We start from the raw sequence: 18,472 nt of genomic DNA on the forward strand, positions 1-18,472 counted from the left end.
TCTACTTTTCTTTTAGTAGCTCACTACCTTGTCATAGGAAAATGACATCTAGCAAATTCTTCCACCTTGCAGAACCCAAAGGGTGCACTTGACTGTGGAGTAGTCTGCTCTGGAAATGTGAAAATGACTTATCGGATAGATCTAGGTGTGTTTGTCATGCTTGGCCAGAACTACTGTTTTCCGAGCAACAACAAACAATAGATATATAAAAAGGTGAAGTAATGCTGAACGCCTGTATTTATACCTACTGATAATGCTTCTGACACACATTTTCTGTGAGTACTCAGTAGTGAAACTGAACTCCACTTCTGTTTTACACAAGTTCGAAAGGCAGTTGTCTGCATGTGCAACTCATTGTACCATAATAAGTTTTTTAAAAACAACCCACCAAAAACCCTTCAAAACTTTAAAAATCATGCTTTGGATCCTCTGAGATGCAAAGTACCCTTGATTAGCACTGGTCGGGAATTTACTGGTGAACTTTATTTTGTTGGAAAATGTTAGTTCATTGAAACTGAAACTGTACGTGGGAAAGGGTCAGTTTTGATGAATTTCTTGATTTGATTTGTTAAAAGGTTTTGAAATGGCAAAAAAAATCTTTTGACATATATGAAAAAAAAAGTTTAATTTCCCAGTTCTGAATGACTTTTCATTTTGAAATTTTAGTTTAAAAAAAAAAAAATTGAAATAGAAAAAACAACCTTTTGATTGCCTGAGTCCAAAAAAAAAAAAAAAAGACTGGTTTGTGAAATTTTTGAGATTTTGACTTTTTGTCCTGATTCGGGGCAGGAAAAAATGTTCAAAATCTCAATTTTTCATGGGACAGGAAAAATGCTTCTGACTCAACACTGTGCAGGATTGGGCCTTTATGTAATTTTGTGATTGATCAGTAGATGGCGCTGTTTTTATAATTACAGTGGTAACATACAAAGGTGGACTGAACAGCTTCTAATTCATAAGCCATAGTGGCAGCATCAGAATAATACATCTTTCCATTTCCTAACAGAAGGCCATTTATAACACTGACCCTGGAGAGTCTATTATTTTGCTTTGTTTTTATTTTGAAAATTCAATTGCACCATGACTTCTAAGTACAGAAAAGCTTTGGAAAGAAAATGAAGATATTGTCACACTGCTGTGTCCAAAAAAAAAAAAAGAGCTTTCCTCTTTGGCCTTTTAAAGCCATAAAGAGATTGTGAAGGGAGTGGTAGTGGGGAGACTACTTTCTTCTGTTACCATGGTAATGGGTTTAATAAGCAGGCCTGACACTGGTAATCCTACCGCAACTGTGTCTGAATTGCCATTTAATGTGAGCTGTAAAATGAGCTGTTTTTCACAGATGTAAATGAATCCTTTGCTTTAGTGGTGCTTGGGTGTACCAGCGTTACCAGCTTTGTCATTCCATTGTTGCTCCAGATCAGAACCTTTTTTTTTTTTTTTTTTTGGCAGATCATCTTTCGCTCCATGTTTCAGATGCCGCAACAGCTGCATGGGACCAAGCCCCTAAAATAATGTAGCATAATAGCTTCTGTTTTAACAGCCACCAATAATAACTTCTCATTAGAACAATTGTCAAATTGCTTCTGCATCTCTAATTACTTTTTTTAACCCAAAATTTGATTCACGAATTATACTAACTGAAACAATCTTTCTCAGCAAAAGTCTTGCCTCTGTGTGGCAACAAGGATAAAGAGGAAAACCGTAGGATTCTACTCATTTACCTACTGTTTATACAGCTGGTTTTGTTTGCTTTCTTGTTTTATATTAGCTTTGCAGTGTTTAAACACGTGACATTGATTGTTGCGGTAAAAATAGGCTTTTTTTAACTGAAAGTAAAGATGATGACTGAAATACATGTTTAAGTGTATTTTTAAATGTCCAGGGACTGTAAACAGTATCTTGCAAAATGTTTTTGTATTATTATTTTCAGTAGTATCTTTCATGTGATCCCAAAATGCTTTATTGGGTTAAACAATAGTAATAGAATTAAATAATAAATGATAGCAGAGGAAGAGTGAAATTAAGAGGTATAGAAGAGAGGGAAATTATATGATCATAGCTGAGAACAGAGTTGATGATGTAGGGAGATATGGGAAGGCTGTTCCACATGACAAGGACAGCAGAAGAGAAGGTTCTCCCACCATCAGTTGAGAGATTACATGAGGGGACAGGAAGAAGGCTGCAGACAGAAACCGAGACACCAGGTCAGCGGGGTAGTCTGCAAACAAGTCTATGGAAGGTTTAAACACCAAGGATGGCAATTTTGAGCAGAGTCCTGAAATGCACATGTAGGCAGTGGAGTTGGAATGGTATTGGTGTGGCCATGCTGCTTTGTAAGTGTTGGAAACTTGATTTTTTCCCCCCAATGCTTTAATTCCTCATAACCATTCGGCCACTTGTTTTAACTTAGATTAACGTAGCATTTTTTTTTTAAATCTCATTAGGGCTTTGTTCAGTACAGAGAAAGAGAGGTGAATGTGTATACTCAGCTTAGTTTGTTTAGTAGCAAGCTTCTCTGCTGGTTTTATGGGTGTATGGTGTGTTGAGCAGGTTCTGCAGAACTTGGGGATTGTGCTTTCAGGTTACATTTTGAGCATACATCTGACTATTTGGACACCAGGAATTAAACTGGTCAAGTTCCTTTTCAGTGTGTGGATTTATACCTGAGTTGTTATGCACACTAACACCATTAATCTTGGTTTTGTGTATTACATATTGTGTTTAGTTTTTTTTATTGTTTAAATCTTGTGATGCAACAATTACTTGTGTGAGTATGTGTGCACCTTGATTTTTTAATGAAAGTTAACTGTATCCAGTGTTAGTCACAAACACATAATGTATATATTTTTTAATTCCAAAAGAGAGTCAGGAATGGAGCTAATGCCAGAGAATGTGATGTTCACAGAATCATAGACTTTAAGGTCAGATCATGTGGGGACAGTTGTGTCCTGTACAGCGTGAAGCTGTTGCAGAGCCTGATTGTGAAGTCCGTAGACACTCCCTAAATCTTCCATGCTCTGTGTTGATAGATGTCTTTTGGTATTTATGGTAAAAGCTATTCACATGTTTGAATTACCATACTTTTAAAAACAATAAAAGTAAAAAGTCATGTCAGCGTCTCAGTTGATGGGTTCATTTTTATTACTTTTTCTAAAACATGTATTGGACTGAAAACGTAAGGCCTTTTTGTTTGTTTATTTTTTCAAATGCATGACTAAGGGCTTGTCTACACTGGCAATTTGCAGCGCTGCAACTTTCTTACTCACCCCCCCTGAGCACAGCAAGTTTCAGCGCTGTAAAGTGCCAGTGTAGACAGTGCACAAGCGCTGGGAGCCGTGCCACTCTGCCGCGACCACAAAAGCCACATTAAAGCGGTGCCACTGTAGACTAGTCCTTAGTGTGAACATCTTGGGAATTAAACTAGTGCCCCAGAAAGAGGTAAGGTCTGCATACAGGTCTGGGAGCCAGTAACTGTTGTATTCTAATCCTAGCTCTAACACCGACTCCTTCTGTGGTGTTGAACATTGTTAACTTTTCCTGCTGTGGATCAAGTTATCCATTTGTAAAATCAGGATAATAATTCCTGCATGGCAAAGATGTTGTAAAGATTAGCTAATGTTTATACAGCTCTTTGACAAAGAAAAATGCATAATGTAAGTGCTGAATTTTATTTCTATCATATAAGCGATAAGTATTGATATTTCTCGCTATGTGACTCAGTGTTCCATGCACCATTTTATTTACCTGAGTCAGTTGCATGGGGTTGGTGTTTTGCAGACTTTTTAAATAAAGTAGAATCTTACTTTAAAAAAAAAAAAAAAAAGACAAAACACATTAAGCCAACCACCCTTAAAATAGAATCACTGTCAAAATAGGGCAACATTTAGCAATGCTGTGGGGAACTGTACCATTAAGAGGCTCTAGCAAAAGCTAATTGGGAATGATTGTTATGTTATACAGGGGTTCATAGCTTGCAGTGCTAATCAGTTAGAACTTAGACATTGAATGAAGCGGACTTCTGTCAGTCTGCTGGCTCTGAATAATCGCTGAATACCACGTATACATTTTTAAAGTACCCCCTTTCCTTTAAAATGTTGCTGTTGTGCATGCATCAGTAGTTAACTTCTAGTGGCATTTTGACTTACGCTGTTGTCATGTTTTGGAGATACTCAGACCAGTAAGGGGTTCTGTCACTGCCTGCCCCTGTAACTTTGGGTGGCTTAATGGTGTGCTTTTATGGCTCAGAGCCCTGACACCAATAGCCAGCCTAAAAACATAAAGGTCTCCCCGTGGCTTCCACCAGCCTATTTACTCCTTGCAGGGTAACCTCAGTAGCCCTTCCAGTCCCGAGTCTTCCTGAATCCATCTATCCTGAGTTCTTAACTATCAGATACTTCGACTTTTCCCCTCGCCTTCATCATCCTTGAAGGAGTAAAACCTGCCCAGTTATTGGTTCACTTTGGCGCAGACACTCCACACAGTTTGCATGCCAGAAACCCGCTTGTGATAAAAATAAACAAAATGTTTATTTAATAGGAAAGGTGAAATACTAAGGGGAAGCAAACACATACAAGTTACACAGAAAATAAATATAAAGCTGTGACTTCAGACTTCACACTTCTGTATATTAGACAAGTTACCTATTGCCTCTGAACAGTTTTCCCAGCATGCCCCCATCCTAGAGAGGATCCAACGGTTCATGGACAGCACCCTGCCTAGATGCTGGCCATTAGTACCTGGATGTCCGTCATGCCAAACCCCTTCTCTTTTAAGGGCTTGCAGTTCTTCTTTCTATCAGGGTTGTGCCGTTGTAGCGCTTCAGTGTAGACAGTACCTCCACCGACTGGAGGGGGTCTGTCAGCATAGGCAATCCAACTCTTTGAGAGGTGGTAGCTAGGTTGACAGAAGAATTCCTAGTGTTGTCTGTACAGGGACTTAGGTTGGCTTAACAACGCCTCTTGGAGGTGTGAATTTTTCACACTCCTGACTGATTTAGTTTAAGCCAACCTAATTTTCTTGTGTAGACCAGACCTTTAGTCTATGTTGGTTCACTGCGGGGAAAATTCCCTCCTCTCTTAGTTTTCCTGAACTTGGGGTATGTCTACACTGCAATTAAAAACCTGAGGCTGGCTCATGCCAGCTGACTTGGGCTAAGGGGCTCTTTAATTGCAGTGTAGACTTCCAGGCTTGGGCTGCAGTCTGAGCTCTGGAAGTCTACATTGCAGTTAAGAAGCCCTGAAATGGGAACTGGAGTCAGCTGGTCTGGCCAGCTGCATGCTTTTAATTGCACTGTAGACATACTCAGGGCTTTTCTTTTCAGTTTCAAGTTGTTTCAGTGTTTTCCCATTAACTGTAAGGGGTCGGCAACCTACAGCACATGTGCCGATTTTGCCTGGCACGTGGCTGCCAGCCAGGGTCCCGCTGCTGGCCCTGCTCAGCCCGCTGCCGGATGAGTGAACAGAACCCCAGGCCAGCAGGAGGCTGAGCGGGGCCGGCGGCAGGTGCGCCCCCCCGGCTCCTCCCTCACCGCGCTCGGGTTCTGCAGCTCCCGGAAGTGTGAGCTGCTGGGATGCGGGGCCCTGAGCCTGCTCCGGGAGGAGCCACAGAGCCCGAGCGCGGCAAGGTGGAAGCAGGCAGGTGCACGGAACCACCGCCCACATGCATCCGGGGGGTGGGGGGGAGGGAGCACCAGGCCGCAGTCCGGGCAGGCGCACCCCCCGGCTCCCCTCTCACCATGTTCGGGTTCTGTGGCTCCCAGGAGTGAGAGCCCCTGCCCCTCCTGGAACTTCCCCCCCTCTCGCAGCCTCAGCACTCTGCGCGGGAGGGGCTGTGCGCGCGGCAGCCTGGCAGCGTGTTTTGCCGCTACGTGGAGCCAGCATCTGACCGGCATGGGCATGGTAAGGGGAGTCCTGGGGGGCAGTTAGGGAGCAGGGGGAGGGTTGGAAGGGTCAGGAGTTCTGGGGGTCCTGTTGGGGCGGGGAGTGGTTGGATGGGGCATGGGAGTCCCGGGGGTCTGTCTGGGGGTGGGGATGTGGATAAAGGTTGGGGCAGTCAGGGGACAGGTAGGGGGTAGGGTCCCAACCCGCCCCGCCCCCCCCGGTCCTCTCTTTTGATCGTTGAAATATGGTAATCCTAGGTGAGGGAGGTGCCGGGGGGGCACATGGGGGCATTTTAATGTGTATTACTGGCATGCAAAACTTAAATTAGAGTGAATAAATGAAGACTCGGCACACCACTTCTGAAAGGTTGCTGACCCCTGCCCTAATGGTTCACAACTGTCTTTTCCTGGCCGGGCAATGGATGGGTACTTGAACAGTGGGGGTGGGAGGAGACCTTTCCCTGCTGTGAGGTGTACTTGCAATTGTAGTACTGGTCAGGAGCATACTATTCTACACATATTTCATAATGACCATCGAGTTCAGAACATTTCGGTCTTTCCGAAAAGATCTTACTTGGCATATTTTTATACGCAATAACACTGTGTAAAATCAGTTGAGTCAACTGCTTATTCTTTGGAATCTAGATCCCCTGTTCTACCCCTTGGGGTGTTTGGACACTCTCACCTGTCACAGCTGTGCATGATGTTAGCATAAAAAAGGTGTGGAAGTTGTATGGATATGTCTTGTACTATCCAAAAAATCTACATAGCATACATGATGATGATAGAATTTCTTATTTAACGCACTCAAAGATAAATTGTCAACAGGTCTGAAGGTGATGTGGATCTAATGTATCAGTGAGAATTAGCTGTAATTTGCGTTTATAATACTCTGTGTGTGTCTATAATATATATAGAATATGTATTCTGTACCCACTCTCTGTGTTATTGTACATGTGATATTCAGCATCACTCACTGTTTTGAGATCTTGGGAATGCCTAAACACAACAGGGTGGTTTTATCTTAACACTTAGGGTATGTCGACACAGCCTGTAACGTGGCTGTGTAGTCGCGGCTCCAGTGCTGGGAGAGAACCCAGAGCTCTCCCAGTGCTGTAATAAAACCACCTCCGCAAGGGGAATAGCTACCAGCGCTGGAGCACTGTCTACACTGCCACGTTACTGCGCTGAAACTTGCATCACTCAGGGGTGTTTTTTCTCACCCCTTCAGCGCTGTAAGTGGCAGTGTAGACAAGTCCTAAATGTCCACACTCTTGTGATTCTGTCAGCCCCTGACAGTTTTATGTGAAATGTAATCCGTTTTCTCCCTAATTGTTAGGAACAAAGCTTGAAAATAAGGAAATGGTTAAAAAGAGAGGAATAGAAAGCTGGCTATCAAGACCTTGAATGCAGTGACAAGTTAATAACCTATTTTACTAGTAGTTAAATTATTTAAAACCAGGTAATGCAGGAAATAAGTGCTATTTTTTGGGTCTGTGTGTAAATGACAGTTCAGGGTTGCAAAGGAATTGACAGCTTTCTTTAAAAAAAGAAAAATAATATGAAAGCTGCAGTGGAACAGTAAGAATTTTATTTGAGGGCTGCTTTTGAAGATATAAAGTGAAATCCTGGCCTCTTTGAAGTCAATGGGAGTTTTGCTATTGACTTCAATGGAGCCAAGATTTCACCCACAGTGTATTATCAGACAATGTACAAGATTTTTTTTTTTTTTTTATTAAGAGTTTCAAACTAAGAATTGGCAGTGGGGGAGAGTTTGCAATATACTAGAAATGAGTTATCACACAGAAAGAATGAAACTGCGGTTTCTTTTTAAGTCTTCATGATTTTGTATTTGCAAGTAACTCAGAATTTAATGACCATAACTTCTAGCACATGCATATTAGAAGCGTGGACATTCAGGAGTCACGGAAAAAAAAGGTTTAGTCTTTACTTAAAGATTAGGTGCAGACATTAATTCCTACCACATGGTAAATATACTCTTTAAAACAGGATTTCAGTACTGATCCCATTATCGTGTATTAGCATTACTGCAGGGGCACACATTTGAAAACATGGCTAATTGAACATGTCTGGTCTAGAGAAGTACATGTTAAATGCTATTGGGTCTTATGACCAATAAGTTATCCTGTTTGATTTTATTAAGAGTTTGGAACATGGAAATCTTCTGGTTTCTACCACCCACTCTTGTATTTGTAGTGTGGGTTTTTGGGCCTGCCCAAAGTGGCTTCTGCATATCAGCAGGGGAGCAAGAAAAGCCTTATAATATTTACATAAATACTTACATAACATTAGTGTACTTTTGCATGTAAGCAATTGCTGTAGTTGTCACAAGGATGTTCTGTGATGGTGAATGGGAGGGGATGTGATCCAAGGCAATTGTGAATGGGGAGTTGGGGAGGTGGTCCACGAAATAATCTGTTTATTTAGATGTCATCTGCACTATGGAAAAAAGCTTGACAATCATAAGATTATTTTAAAACACTCTGATTCCTCCTTCCCCCCTCTCCCTCCAGTCCTACCAAAAATACAAAGTAAATCTGTAAAATCAACTAAGGGAAAATGTTTGCTACAAGTGGGGATCATCCTACCCAATGATTTATTGTGTCTCTCCCCCTCCCTTCCCTGGAATTTTGAATGTGTTGGAAAATCACTCTATAATTACATCTGGTACCATAGAAGTATTTCCTAAGATCTTAACCCAGTTCAGCTAATATGGAGGACAAGGAAGATTACCATTATACCTGCACTGGTGTATGCATATGCGCAGAAATAGAGGGCGTGATAGTATCAAGACTGATGCATTTACAAAATGTAGGTCCCATTATTTAAAATGCTAATCACAGGTATCACAATGTTTAGGATAGGTAGCATGGACTAGTAGAATGAATCTGAGGTTGGTAACTGGGAATACACCTCTACCCCGATATAAAGCGACCCGATATAACACAAATTCGGATATAACGTGGTAAAGCAGTGCTCCAGGGGGGCGGGGCTGCACACTCCGGTGGATCAAAGCAAGTTCGATATAACGCAGTTTCACCTATAACGCGGTGAGATTTTTTGGCTCCCGAGGACAGCATAATATCGGGGTAGAGGTGTATTTGAATTCTAATCCTGGCTTTTCCACTTAAAGCGTGGACAAATTACTAAACCTCTGTGAGGTTGTTTGTCTTCATCTTTAAATATGGATAATACCTACCTCACAGGGGTGTTACAAAGATTCATGAATTTGTTTGTATAGTGCTTATAAAATGCTAAGTGATGTATATCCGATTTTATTTATTTATTCACTATAAATATAGCCACAGACTAAACTGAGAGTTATTTCCTACAATTTTTGTAACAAATATTAGGATTCAGATTTTAAAATCTGATATCCTTGCTCCTGTCCACATATGTAAAATCCAAACATTTACTTTCTTTTTTTCCTTTTCTTTAACCTGCATGCAGAAATAATTTAAATGTCCTTCATCAAGACAGATTCCTTTCAGGTTATGATTCTGTAGCTGTTCATGTTGCAATGATCATACTAAGTTAGCCTTGAATAAACTTCTAAGATATGACCATCTGTGTGTGTCCATAGTACCTGTTATTTAGAGGGTGACATATAATCTGGGATAAAGCTTAAGAGAAGCAGCAGACTTTAGTGAGAGCACCAAGGAGCAAGTTTGAAATCTGTTGCAGATGGATCTGCTTCACAGCTTTGTGCTGCTGAGATTTTTGTGTTTCTTTGCTGCAAGAATCAGGCTGAGAGTAAAAAAATATTGCGGTGTCCAGCACCTAAAAAGTCATCTGCTTAGTCGGATTATTTTTTAAGGATTATAAAATCCGGTTCAAAACAGCTCACAAATTAAATAGTTTTGCTTACTTAACTGAGGAGGAGAGCAAAATCTTTGTCCTCCATAACTTTTACCTCTGTCCATTTGAAAGGTTATGGACAGGCCACTCCTTCTGCTCCAATCTAGCCATTGGGAATACTAAGGACATCCTTTGGAGCAGCATCTTACAATGATTGCTTATGTGCACTGCCTGCCGTCAGACCCGATGGTTGGGTGTTTGCACAGAAGCAAGTGGCAGGCCAACCATAATGATGATGAAGAGGAACTTATCCCACTGTATTCAAACAAAATGGGGAATAGTCACATCAAACTTCATGGGCGCCTCAAGAAAAAGTTAATGAACAGAGAAGACAATTCCTACTGGCCAAGTAAGAATGGATTATGTCCTTTTAGTTAATGATTTGAGTTTCTTAGTATTATGTTCTATCATAATCATAATTATTTGGAAAAAATAAATATGTGATGGAATCAAGTCCTTTTAAACAAAAAATATTGGTTAAATTCAGTAAGTTAATCAGATTCATACTTGTCTAAGCCGATAAAGTGTCATTGTTTTTTTGTAGGATAGTGTGATTAGAAAATGAATCTCGTTTACAACAAATGTACTGTTTCAAGTAATATTAAACGATGGGCAGTGCTTTTTGCTATGTAACTGATAAGTGAAGATGCCGTGGTGTTGTCTTTATGCTGTGATGTGACCATGTTTGAGAGCTCTCGGGAATCTGCGTCAGTTTAATTATTCAGGTTTTTTTTTTTTAGCAAAACAGTGTTTTGTATCGATGGAATGTTGCCATATTACTTACATTTTAAAGAACCAGAGAAGCAATTAATATTCAAAGCAGAAGATAAAAATTAAACCAAAGGAAAAGGTAGATTTGCTTCATAGATGTTAAATCTTCCATTTAGATGAAAACTGCTATTGGTGCAATAGATGAGTACTTTAAGAAAAGCCCTTTATGTCTAAGTTTTTTTTTCTTCTGCATGTGAGGAGAAGAATTCATGAGTCATAATTAATCTTTTTTTAGAAAGGTCAGGTTCCATTAGTAAATAGAGATTGAGATAGAAGACAGGGGGGAAAGAATCTATAATGGTAATGCTCAACTGGCTGTTGTTAACATCATTGCTTGCCTCCCCTTTTCTCTGTCCATCCAAGCAAAGGCACCCAGCTGTTCATGGAGTGGTTGTTCAGAAAAGTATATAAGCAAAATGTGCACAAGGCAAGGAAAACATCCCTTGCAAAAACCTGCTGGGCTTAATGGCACTAGGCTTTGTTTGGAAAAAGTGAATTAATTCATTTACAGCTGTATTGATTTTCTTTTCCTCTTTGCTCTCAAGCTGATCTTCTGATGATGTCTATTTATCACCAACAATTGAAAAACACTACCTAGCCATACAATACTAATTCTGATAAGTGAAATTAGACATAGCTCTAGTTTACTGCATTCTAGCATTCTTCCATCTAGTGCCAAGCATGCTTCCGCTGGTGTTCTGTGCCAAGAAGGGAATGATCTCAACCTGTTATTGAATAGATATCCCTGCCCTGTTTAAAGAAGAAATAATTTCTCAAAATGTAACTAAAGAAACATAACCTAGAGGGTCCTGCTGAGCAGCTCTTCTGTTGAGTTTTGTATGTAAGAGCAAAAGGGCAGCTCTGGTGTAGTCAAAGGGAAAAAGAAAAAGAATGACAGCAAAATTTATATGAAATATCTATAATATATGTGTATTGGGGAAAATGCTGAGTTATTTCGTATAAAAAGAAATCTGATAATGTTGTAGCTCATCTGTCTCATGCTATAACATTTTAGGAAACAGACCCACTGATGGAGCTCGTGGAAGCGTAAATGCAGTTTTATCAATACAGATTTATAGTTGGTTTGTTTTATTAGAATTTCTAGTCTGGTACAAAGGACCCTTTGCAGACAATTTTTTGTCTTTTAATATCTGATTCTGGTGTTAGTTGCCACTTCTGAACTACACAGGATAACTTAGCATGTTACAAAGTACAGAGCTGGTCCTTAGCAATGACCTTTTGGTATGTTTCAGTTTTAATTACGTTCACGATATGTAGAATAGCTGTTCTGTTTGAACCTGCTTCTTCAGACTATGAAGTTAAGATTAAGAAAAATAGATAGAGCACTCAGAAATCCTGCAGAGAGCTTTTCACTCCTTTCTCTTTGTGCTGCATATGTGGAAGGAATTCTCTCTCTCTCTTCCCCCCCCCCCCCGCCCCCTCCATCCTGTTGTGTCTTAATAATGAAATTCTCCTGCAAGGAAGAGGAGGTGGAGGTGGAGCAGGAAGGAAGATAAGAGGTGAACCAATTGTGGAAGCTATTAGTTACTACAGTAGTTAAAAGTATATGTTAAATGTGCATTGGTGATCTTAGTTCCTTTTTCAAATAAGCATTTGAAATCATTCCATCTACTTAAATTTAGCAAGTGTTTTGGTCTCTCTTTTCATTCATATTTGGATATTTGTGATTCATTGTGAGGCTGTGTTTGACTCACTAACTAATACAATTGGATCAGTGCGTAATGAACTCTGAACCAGGAATTAAAATCATATAAATGTTAAAGCATTACATGGTTGTGACTGGGAGATGCAGAGTTGTGAAAATAAGACATTAGGAAGCTTCAGCCATCAGCTCATCTATTCTCTAATTCAGTTTCTGAGTATGCTGTGCAGGTTTCTCCAAGAGAACTGTTTGTGCTTTTTTATGTGATGCCCTACTGCACTAGTCTTCACAAGATGTATGCATTCTGGAGGGACTCAGGAACAGTTTTTTTTCCTGCCAGCTCTCCACCCCCATTTCCTCATTTAAGACAATAAAAGAGCATACAGACGAATCATAATTAAGGCATAAGTTGCAAGCACTATGAAGAACAAGCGTAAACCACCCCCATTGGACAAGTACTGGATGTTTAACCTTTAGATAGTAGAGTTTGTTTTATTTTTAAATTTGTTAATGTTTATTTTAAGGAACAAAAGTGTTTAAGAGCTGAAGGAATTTCTGGGAACAGGTAGTGATAGCCGCAGAGCACAGTACGTGCTTATTGGCTGGGTTTTATCTCTGTTGATAAAAGCCTCCCATTGGGGTCCTTATCAAGCGGAATGAGAACATCATTTCAGGTGGTTTCACAGCACTGATTTACCCTACTGAAAAGGCACTCCATAATACTGAGGTTGTTTTAAAGCACAATGTGGTCAAATTACTGAACTTTCTCACAAGTTACCGGGCCACCCTTATTAGAGGGGTGGGGAAGTACTCTGCATTCTGCGGTAATAATCCCAAACACTACAGTTTAAGTAATATTACTTTACTATTTTGTAGTGTAAATAACTATAGTATATTTAAATTTGACATTGTAAAATGAGGGTTCTATGTTGCTAGTCTTGCCTTGGTCCAGTGTCCATGACTCTGTTCCTCTGCCATCATTACTGACCCATTTCTTATAAGTAATCAGGGTATTGAAATCAAGCAGAGTCCAGGAATAGGAATCATGCGTCTTTCAATAATCTTCCTTCTCTCAAGAAAAAACAACAAACCAGTAGGTCAGCAAAGCAACAGTGACAGACGTCCTGTTTTTTGAGACAGCTGAGTATCCTGGAAGGGAGGCGTATTATTTTCTTGTTTGGGGAGCGTGTTTTTAGTAGTGTTAGATTATGTTTGACATTGGTAGCTGCTGCTAAGAAACTTCTCAGAGTTTTTATTATCTAGTAGCAACATGAGATGGAAAATGTTTTCTTTTTTTATTGTTACACCTTCTGAAGACACCAAGGGTCCAATCTTAGGTATCAGGTGCATTTTGTTAGTTTTTTGGTTTTGTTTTTTTGCATCTACCTGTATAATAATGATGTCTGCCATTCAGAAAATGTCTGTGTGAGAGTAAGGCCTTGTCTACACTACAAAGTTTTGTCCGCAAAAGTTATGTCACTTTAATTAACTTAAAGTGCTTTAATTAAACCACTGTTGCATGTTCACACTAGCTCCTTGTCTCAGCAGAGTGCATCCACACTAACAGCTCTTGCATCGACACAGAGAGCAGTGCACTGTGGTAGCTATCCCACAGGGCAACTGGGTGCAGGGTGATTTAGGAAGGGTTTGCAATGCCTCATGGGGCAGGTACAGCGTCACATGGGGCAGGTTTCTCAGTCCCATGGTTCCAGGGGCATCCTAGTAGATTGTCCACCGCTTTCTCAACTGAAGTGAGGGGGCATGAGGGAGGAGACGAGAGTGGTGTGTCTGGGGTAGGGGAGACAGCAGGCTGACTGACCTATCCTGAGGAAGGGGGAGGAGGATACCCTGCAAGACAACAGCCCCCCATCTCTACTCTGCACAGCAGTCTCTCCTGAAGCAGCCTGCTCTGCGTGCCTGCAGAACAGGAGCATTCCACCTTAATGATTTGCTTTTTGTTTCCCAAACAGAGCAGCACCCTCAGCTGTCAGATACTTCCCTGGACTTTGAAAGGTGATGGGCGCATTCCTGCAGGGCAGCCAAGATCAAAACAATGAACAGTGGTCAGGGCAGGCATTGTGGGATACTGGCGGAAGCCAGTTCTGTCGACAAAACGAACAGCAGTGTCTACTGACCCTTTGTCACTTTAACTCTGCGGCAAAAGGCTTTATTCCTCTCGTTGAGGTAGTTTTATTTTGTTGGCAAAACATCAGAGTTTTGCCACCAAAAGTAGCTTTGTAGTGCGTACACCTCCCCCATTTTGTCGGCAAAAGTTTTGCTGACAAAACTTTGTAGTGTAGACAAGGCCTTAATGTAAAGAACATGACTAATTAAGCTAAGTTATAAACTAATGGAGCCTTCAGAACAAAGTCTGGCTTTCTTATTGTTAACTGTCTGTGAATGTCTTTCTCTCTCCTTACTGTTTCTTTCCAGTGTGTCCATCACTGTAGGAACTAAAATTTCCCAATTATTAGTAATTATTTAAGCAAATATCAGAGTAACCCAGTGATTTACTCTGGGGGGGAGGGATAGCTCAGTGGTTTGAGCATTGGCCTGCTAAACCCAGGGTTGTGAGCTCAATCCTTGAGGGGGCCTGTTAGGATCTGGGGTAAAAATCCTTCTGGGGATTGGTCCTGCTTTGAGCAGGGGGTTGGACTAGATGACCTCCTGAGGTCCCTTCCAACCCTGATATTCTATGATTTACCCATGACAATGAAGGGTCCAGTCTTTGCTTGACACAGCTAGTTGTGGAGATAAAGGTGGCTGTAAGTTACCTTTATGGCTCTCCCATTTCTGGGTGTAGCTGAGTGTTGAACTGGCCTTTGTTCAAGTTAGAGCAGTCACCAGATTTCTCTAATTTATGCCACTTAAAACAGTCCCTCAGGTACCATCCTATCAGCTGGGGAATCAGCAATGTGCATTGTTCTCCAGCCCTACTCCTATCGTGCTTTCGCCCCTTACACCTATTCCTGGCTGGACTTGACATATCGTCAGCTCTTGGGTGTGAGGAAGCCACTGGAAGGGTTGGTGCAATGACCCTTGCAGGACAAATTTAACCTTAAATATTTGCAATTGAAAAGTTAAGTTCTGTTCCTGTTCTTGATTTACTATAAAGAATTTGGCCCAGATAGTAGGATTAATACCCTAATTCTCAAACTTTGAAAAATTATCAGTAGGGGCAATTAGGGAAGAAAACAGAGACCAATTCTGAACGCTCTTGAAACGTACTGAATAAAGACGACTTACTTTATGATGGAATGCTGGCAAAGTGGTAAATGTACTGAAGAGCAAATAGATGAATAGAGAGGCCTACTTGTGGTCAAGCAAGGCAAATGTGCTGAAGGGAGAACATTTTAACAGCCGGGCTGTTAAATCAAGTGCTAGGTATAAACAGAATAATACACATTTTTGTTCATTGTAAGAATGAGATATTGCATTTCTCTGAGTGTTCTGTTATACAGGATGCAGTCTATGGCACTCATATGCTATAGAGAAGTGGAGGAGAGGTTTTGATAGGTCATTAACATCACTTGTGTGAATCTGAGGCATCTGAAAGAATGCAAAGTATAGACACATCTTTGTATAGGCTCTCTTGTAATTCGAGCAATGACTGTCTGCTTTAAGTAATCAGGTGGAGGAACCTTACAAGTTCAAATCTGAAGTAAATGAGATATAAGATCTGTTGCAGAGGATGGTGGTTAGAGTTTAGGGTATGTAGTCACTGCAGTGACCGAATCTGATTAAACGTCTTCAGATGCGTTTTTAATGCTGAATATAGTATATTCTCAAATCTTTACCATGGATTGCTCCATCCAATGTGTTGTAGTCAGCAAGTGTTTCTGTGCAGAGAGCAGTTGCTGTAATGTGAAAAAATTGGACTTAAATCAGATTAAGGCTGGAACACAATAAGCAGAACGTTAAAACTTCACCGGAAAAAGTACAAGCATTTTAAGGACTCTCCTCATCAGTGGCAAACACCTAATTGAATTAGGCTTGCCAACAAAAATTGATTATGGCAGCATAATGTAAACCTATTTTATAATGTCATGGTTCAGAAAGATTGCTTCTCGAAGAGAGGTAGCTGGTTCCAGATGAAGTCATAAAAGGCAATCAGCTTGCAGTTGAGGTGCATTTTCTGCACTGTTGGTTTATGGTTAACTAATTCTGTGATTGGACCAACTTCCGTTGGTGAGAGTGACAAGCTTTCGAGCTTACACAGGGATTGTCTCTCACATCAACAGTAGTCGGTCCAATAAAAGATATTCTTCTTTCCTGCCCAAGGTGGTCTCCCAGTTTCATATGGGTCAGGACATTTATATGCCCGTCTTTTTTCCAAAGCCACATACGTCGGAGGAACATCGGCTGCATTCCCTAAATGTCAGGGCGCTAGCCATTCCGCAAATCAACCCAGCTGTTCGTCGCAGTGGCCGACAGAATGAAAGGTCGTATGATGTCCGCTCAAAGACTTCCTTCTTGGATCGCTGCTATGAGCAGGCAAGGATGCTGTCTCTGGCAAGAATAACTGTCCATTCAACCAGAGTGCAAGCCTTGTTGGCAGCTTTCCTGGCCGAAGTGCCTATCCAGGACATCTGTAAGGTGGTCACCTTGTCGTCCATCCACATACTAAAAAATTATAATAGGATTGGTGACATTTAAGCACCACAGTGCTGTCAGTTCATCAATAAACAAAAGTGGTCCATCTTAATTTGTCTAATTTACCATCCAACATGTGGGCCAGCTGCCTCATTGAACAAAAGCAGTTGATCGCACTATCTTATTAATTGCATATTAATTACAGCATTCATCTTAACCGTATGGGAGATGTTGCTGAATGCATTGAAGGCTGTTTAATAGTAGGAAAGGGGAAAATGAAATAGTAATTGTATCTTCAGAGCATAAATCTCAAGGGTGCTGGTGTGTGCACACCATCCTAATATGATCCATGTGTTGTCCTTCTGCTCTTTCTGTTCTTTGACTCATACTGAAAATTTGGAAAGATTTGAACAGAAAGACAAGTGCTTAGAATGAAGTATGTCTTGGTTGATGACTGTATGCAGGTGAAAACCAAAACAAGTTGGTATTTTATTTGTATGAATGTCTGAGTGGTAATTTATTACAGCCATATCTCTTGTTCAGAGTTGTTAATTATAACCCTCACGTTACCTAGAAAAAGAAACCTGGCATATGATTCTGTTCGTGTGTCTGTCGGGTCTCTCTCTGGTTCTTATACTTATTTTAATTTATGGGACAAGGATCTGGGTGTGATTGTTTGGGAATGGAGTGTTGATATTAGTTAGAGATTAGACGCAAAGAAATAAAAAACTATGTGAAGTTCAAGGTTTTATACATTTTTGCTACAGACTTGTGTACCTCTCATGCAAAAAGGACAGTTTCTGAGTAAATTTGGACCTATTTCTGAACATAAATGCATTGCCGCCCTTTTTTTAAAAGTTGAAGATGGCTTTTGCATCGGACACATTGAAAGTTTTCATTTTTGCATGTTTTCTGAGGGAGTATAGCCATCTCTGCAAATCTGAAAATGAAATTTACTGAGAGACAAATAGTGGAGAAAAATGGAACACTGAGAATTTCTGTGCTCAAAATTCCACACAGCAAATACGTTGATTGCTGCATGTGTTGAGTGTCAACCCATCTTTTACGATGATAAAATCTGTCACACTTGGAGGCAAGACACTGAAATGCTTGCATGTATTTATTTTTTCCTGCATTGTGAATGTACCTGCTGCCATTGGAAAACACTCAGTTGTCTTAAGGCAGACAGAAAATATAGGTTATGAGTACACTGCAAGGATTGACTTTTTTTCCTTTTCACTCCCAGATTTACATTATCATGGTCTAGTTCTTAATAGTTTGCATAGCTACTCATTGCAAATTGATGAGTGCCAGTGGTTCTCTGTAGATGGCAGTCTTTTGCCTTGTGTTAGACATTCACTCTTTGCTGTTTTGGAACACAGCAAGTTTTCCTTTCAGATTGCAGAGTTAAATGATTATAACAGTGTGATACTTAAGTGCTTCAGGTAGCATTTCAGTCCTTGGTTTTCTGTTTTACTACTACAATCTTTTTTTGTTTTGTTTTGTTTTTTTGTAATTCACGTTTTCTGGTTTGTGTATTCCTTTAGATTTTAAAAAGTGGCGATTTCTTTGAACTAATTATAGAACCGGGCTAAGCAATGGTTAGTGTTTGGTTCCCCTCTACTCTGCTGTCCACAGTCTCAATATGCATTCAGGCGACATCACATGGATAGAGATAAAACTGAAGT

At 40.5% G+C, this 18,472-nt stretch overlaps 1 protein-coding gene across 11 annotated transcripts in view; it reads left to right on the plus strand.

Moving 5' to 3' along the window:
- Positions 1-18,472, plus strand: part of NHSL1 (NHS like 1) — a 241,808-nt gene that overhangs the window by 143,789 nt on the left and 79,547 nt on the right. The window contains exon 1 of one of the 11 annotated variants that reach the window (XM_034765551.1): positions 9,925-10,106. The exons of the other annotated variants lie outside the window; for them this stretch is intronic. Within the exon in view, the coding sequence (XP_034621442.1) occupies positions 9,944-10,106 (163 nt within the window). The 5' untranslated portion in view covers positions 9,925-9,943. Of the gene's footprint in view, positions 1-9,924; positions 10,107-18,472 lie in introns of those variants that run through there. 11 annotated transcript variants of the gene reach the window in all.

The sequence above is a fragment of the Trachemys scripta genome, chromosome 3, assembly GCF_013100865.1.
Source record: "Trachemys scripta elegans isolate TJP31775 chromosome 3, CAS_Tse_1.0, whole genome shotgun sequence".
NCBI lineage: Eukaryota > Metazoa > Chordata > Testudines > Emydidae > Trachemys > Trachemys scripta.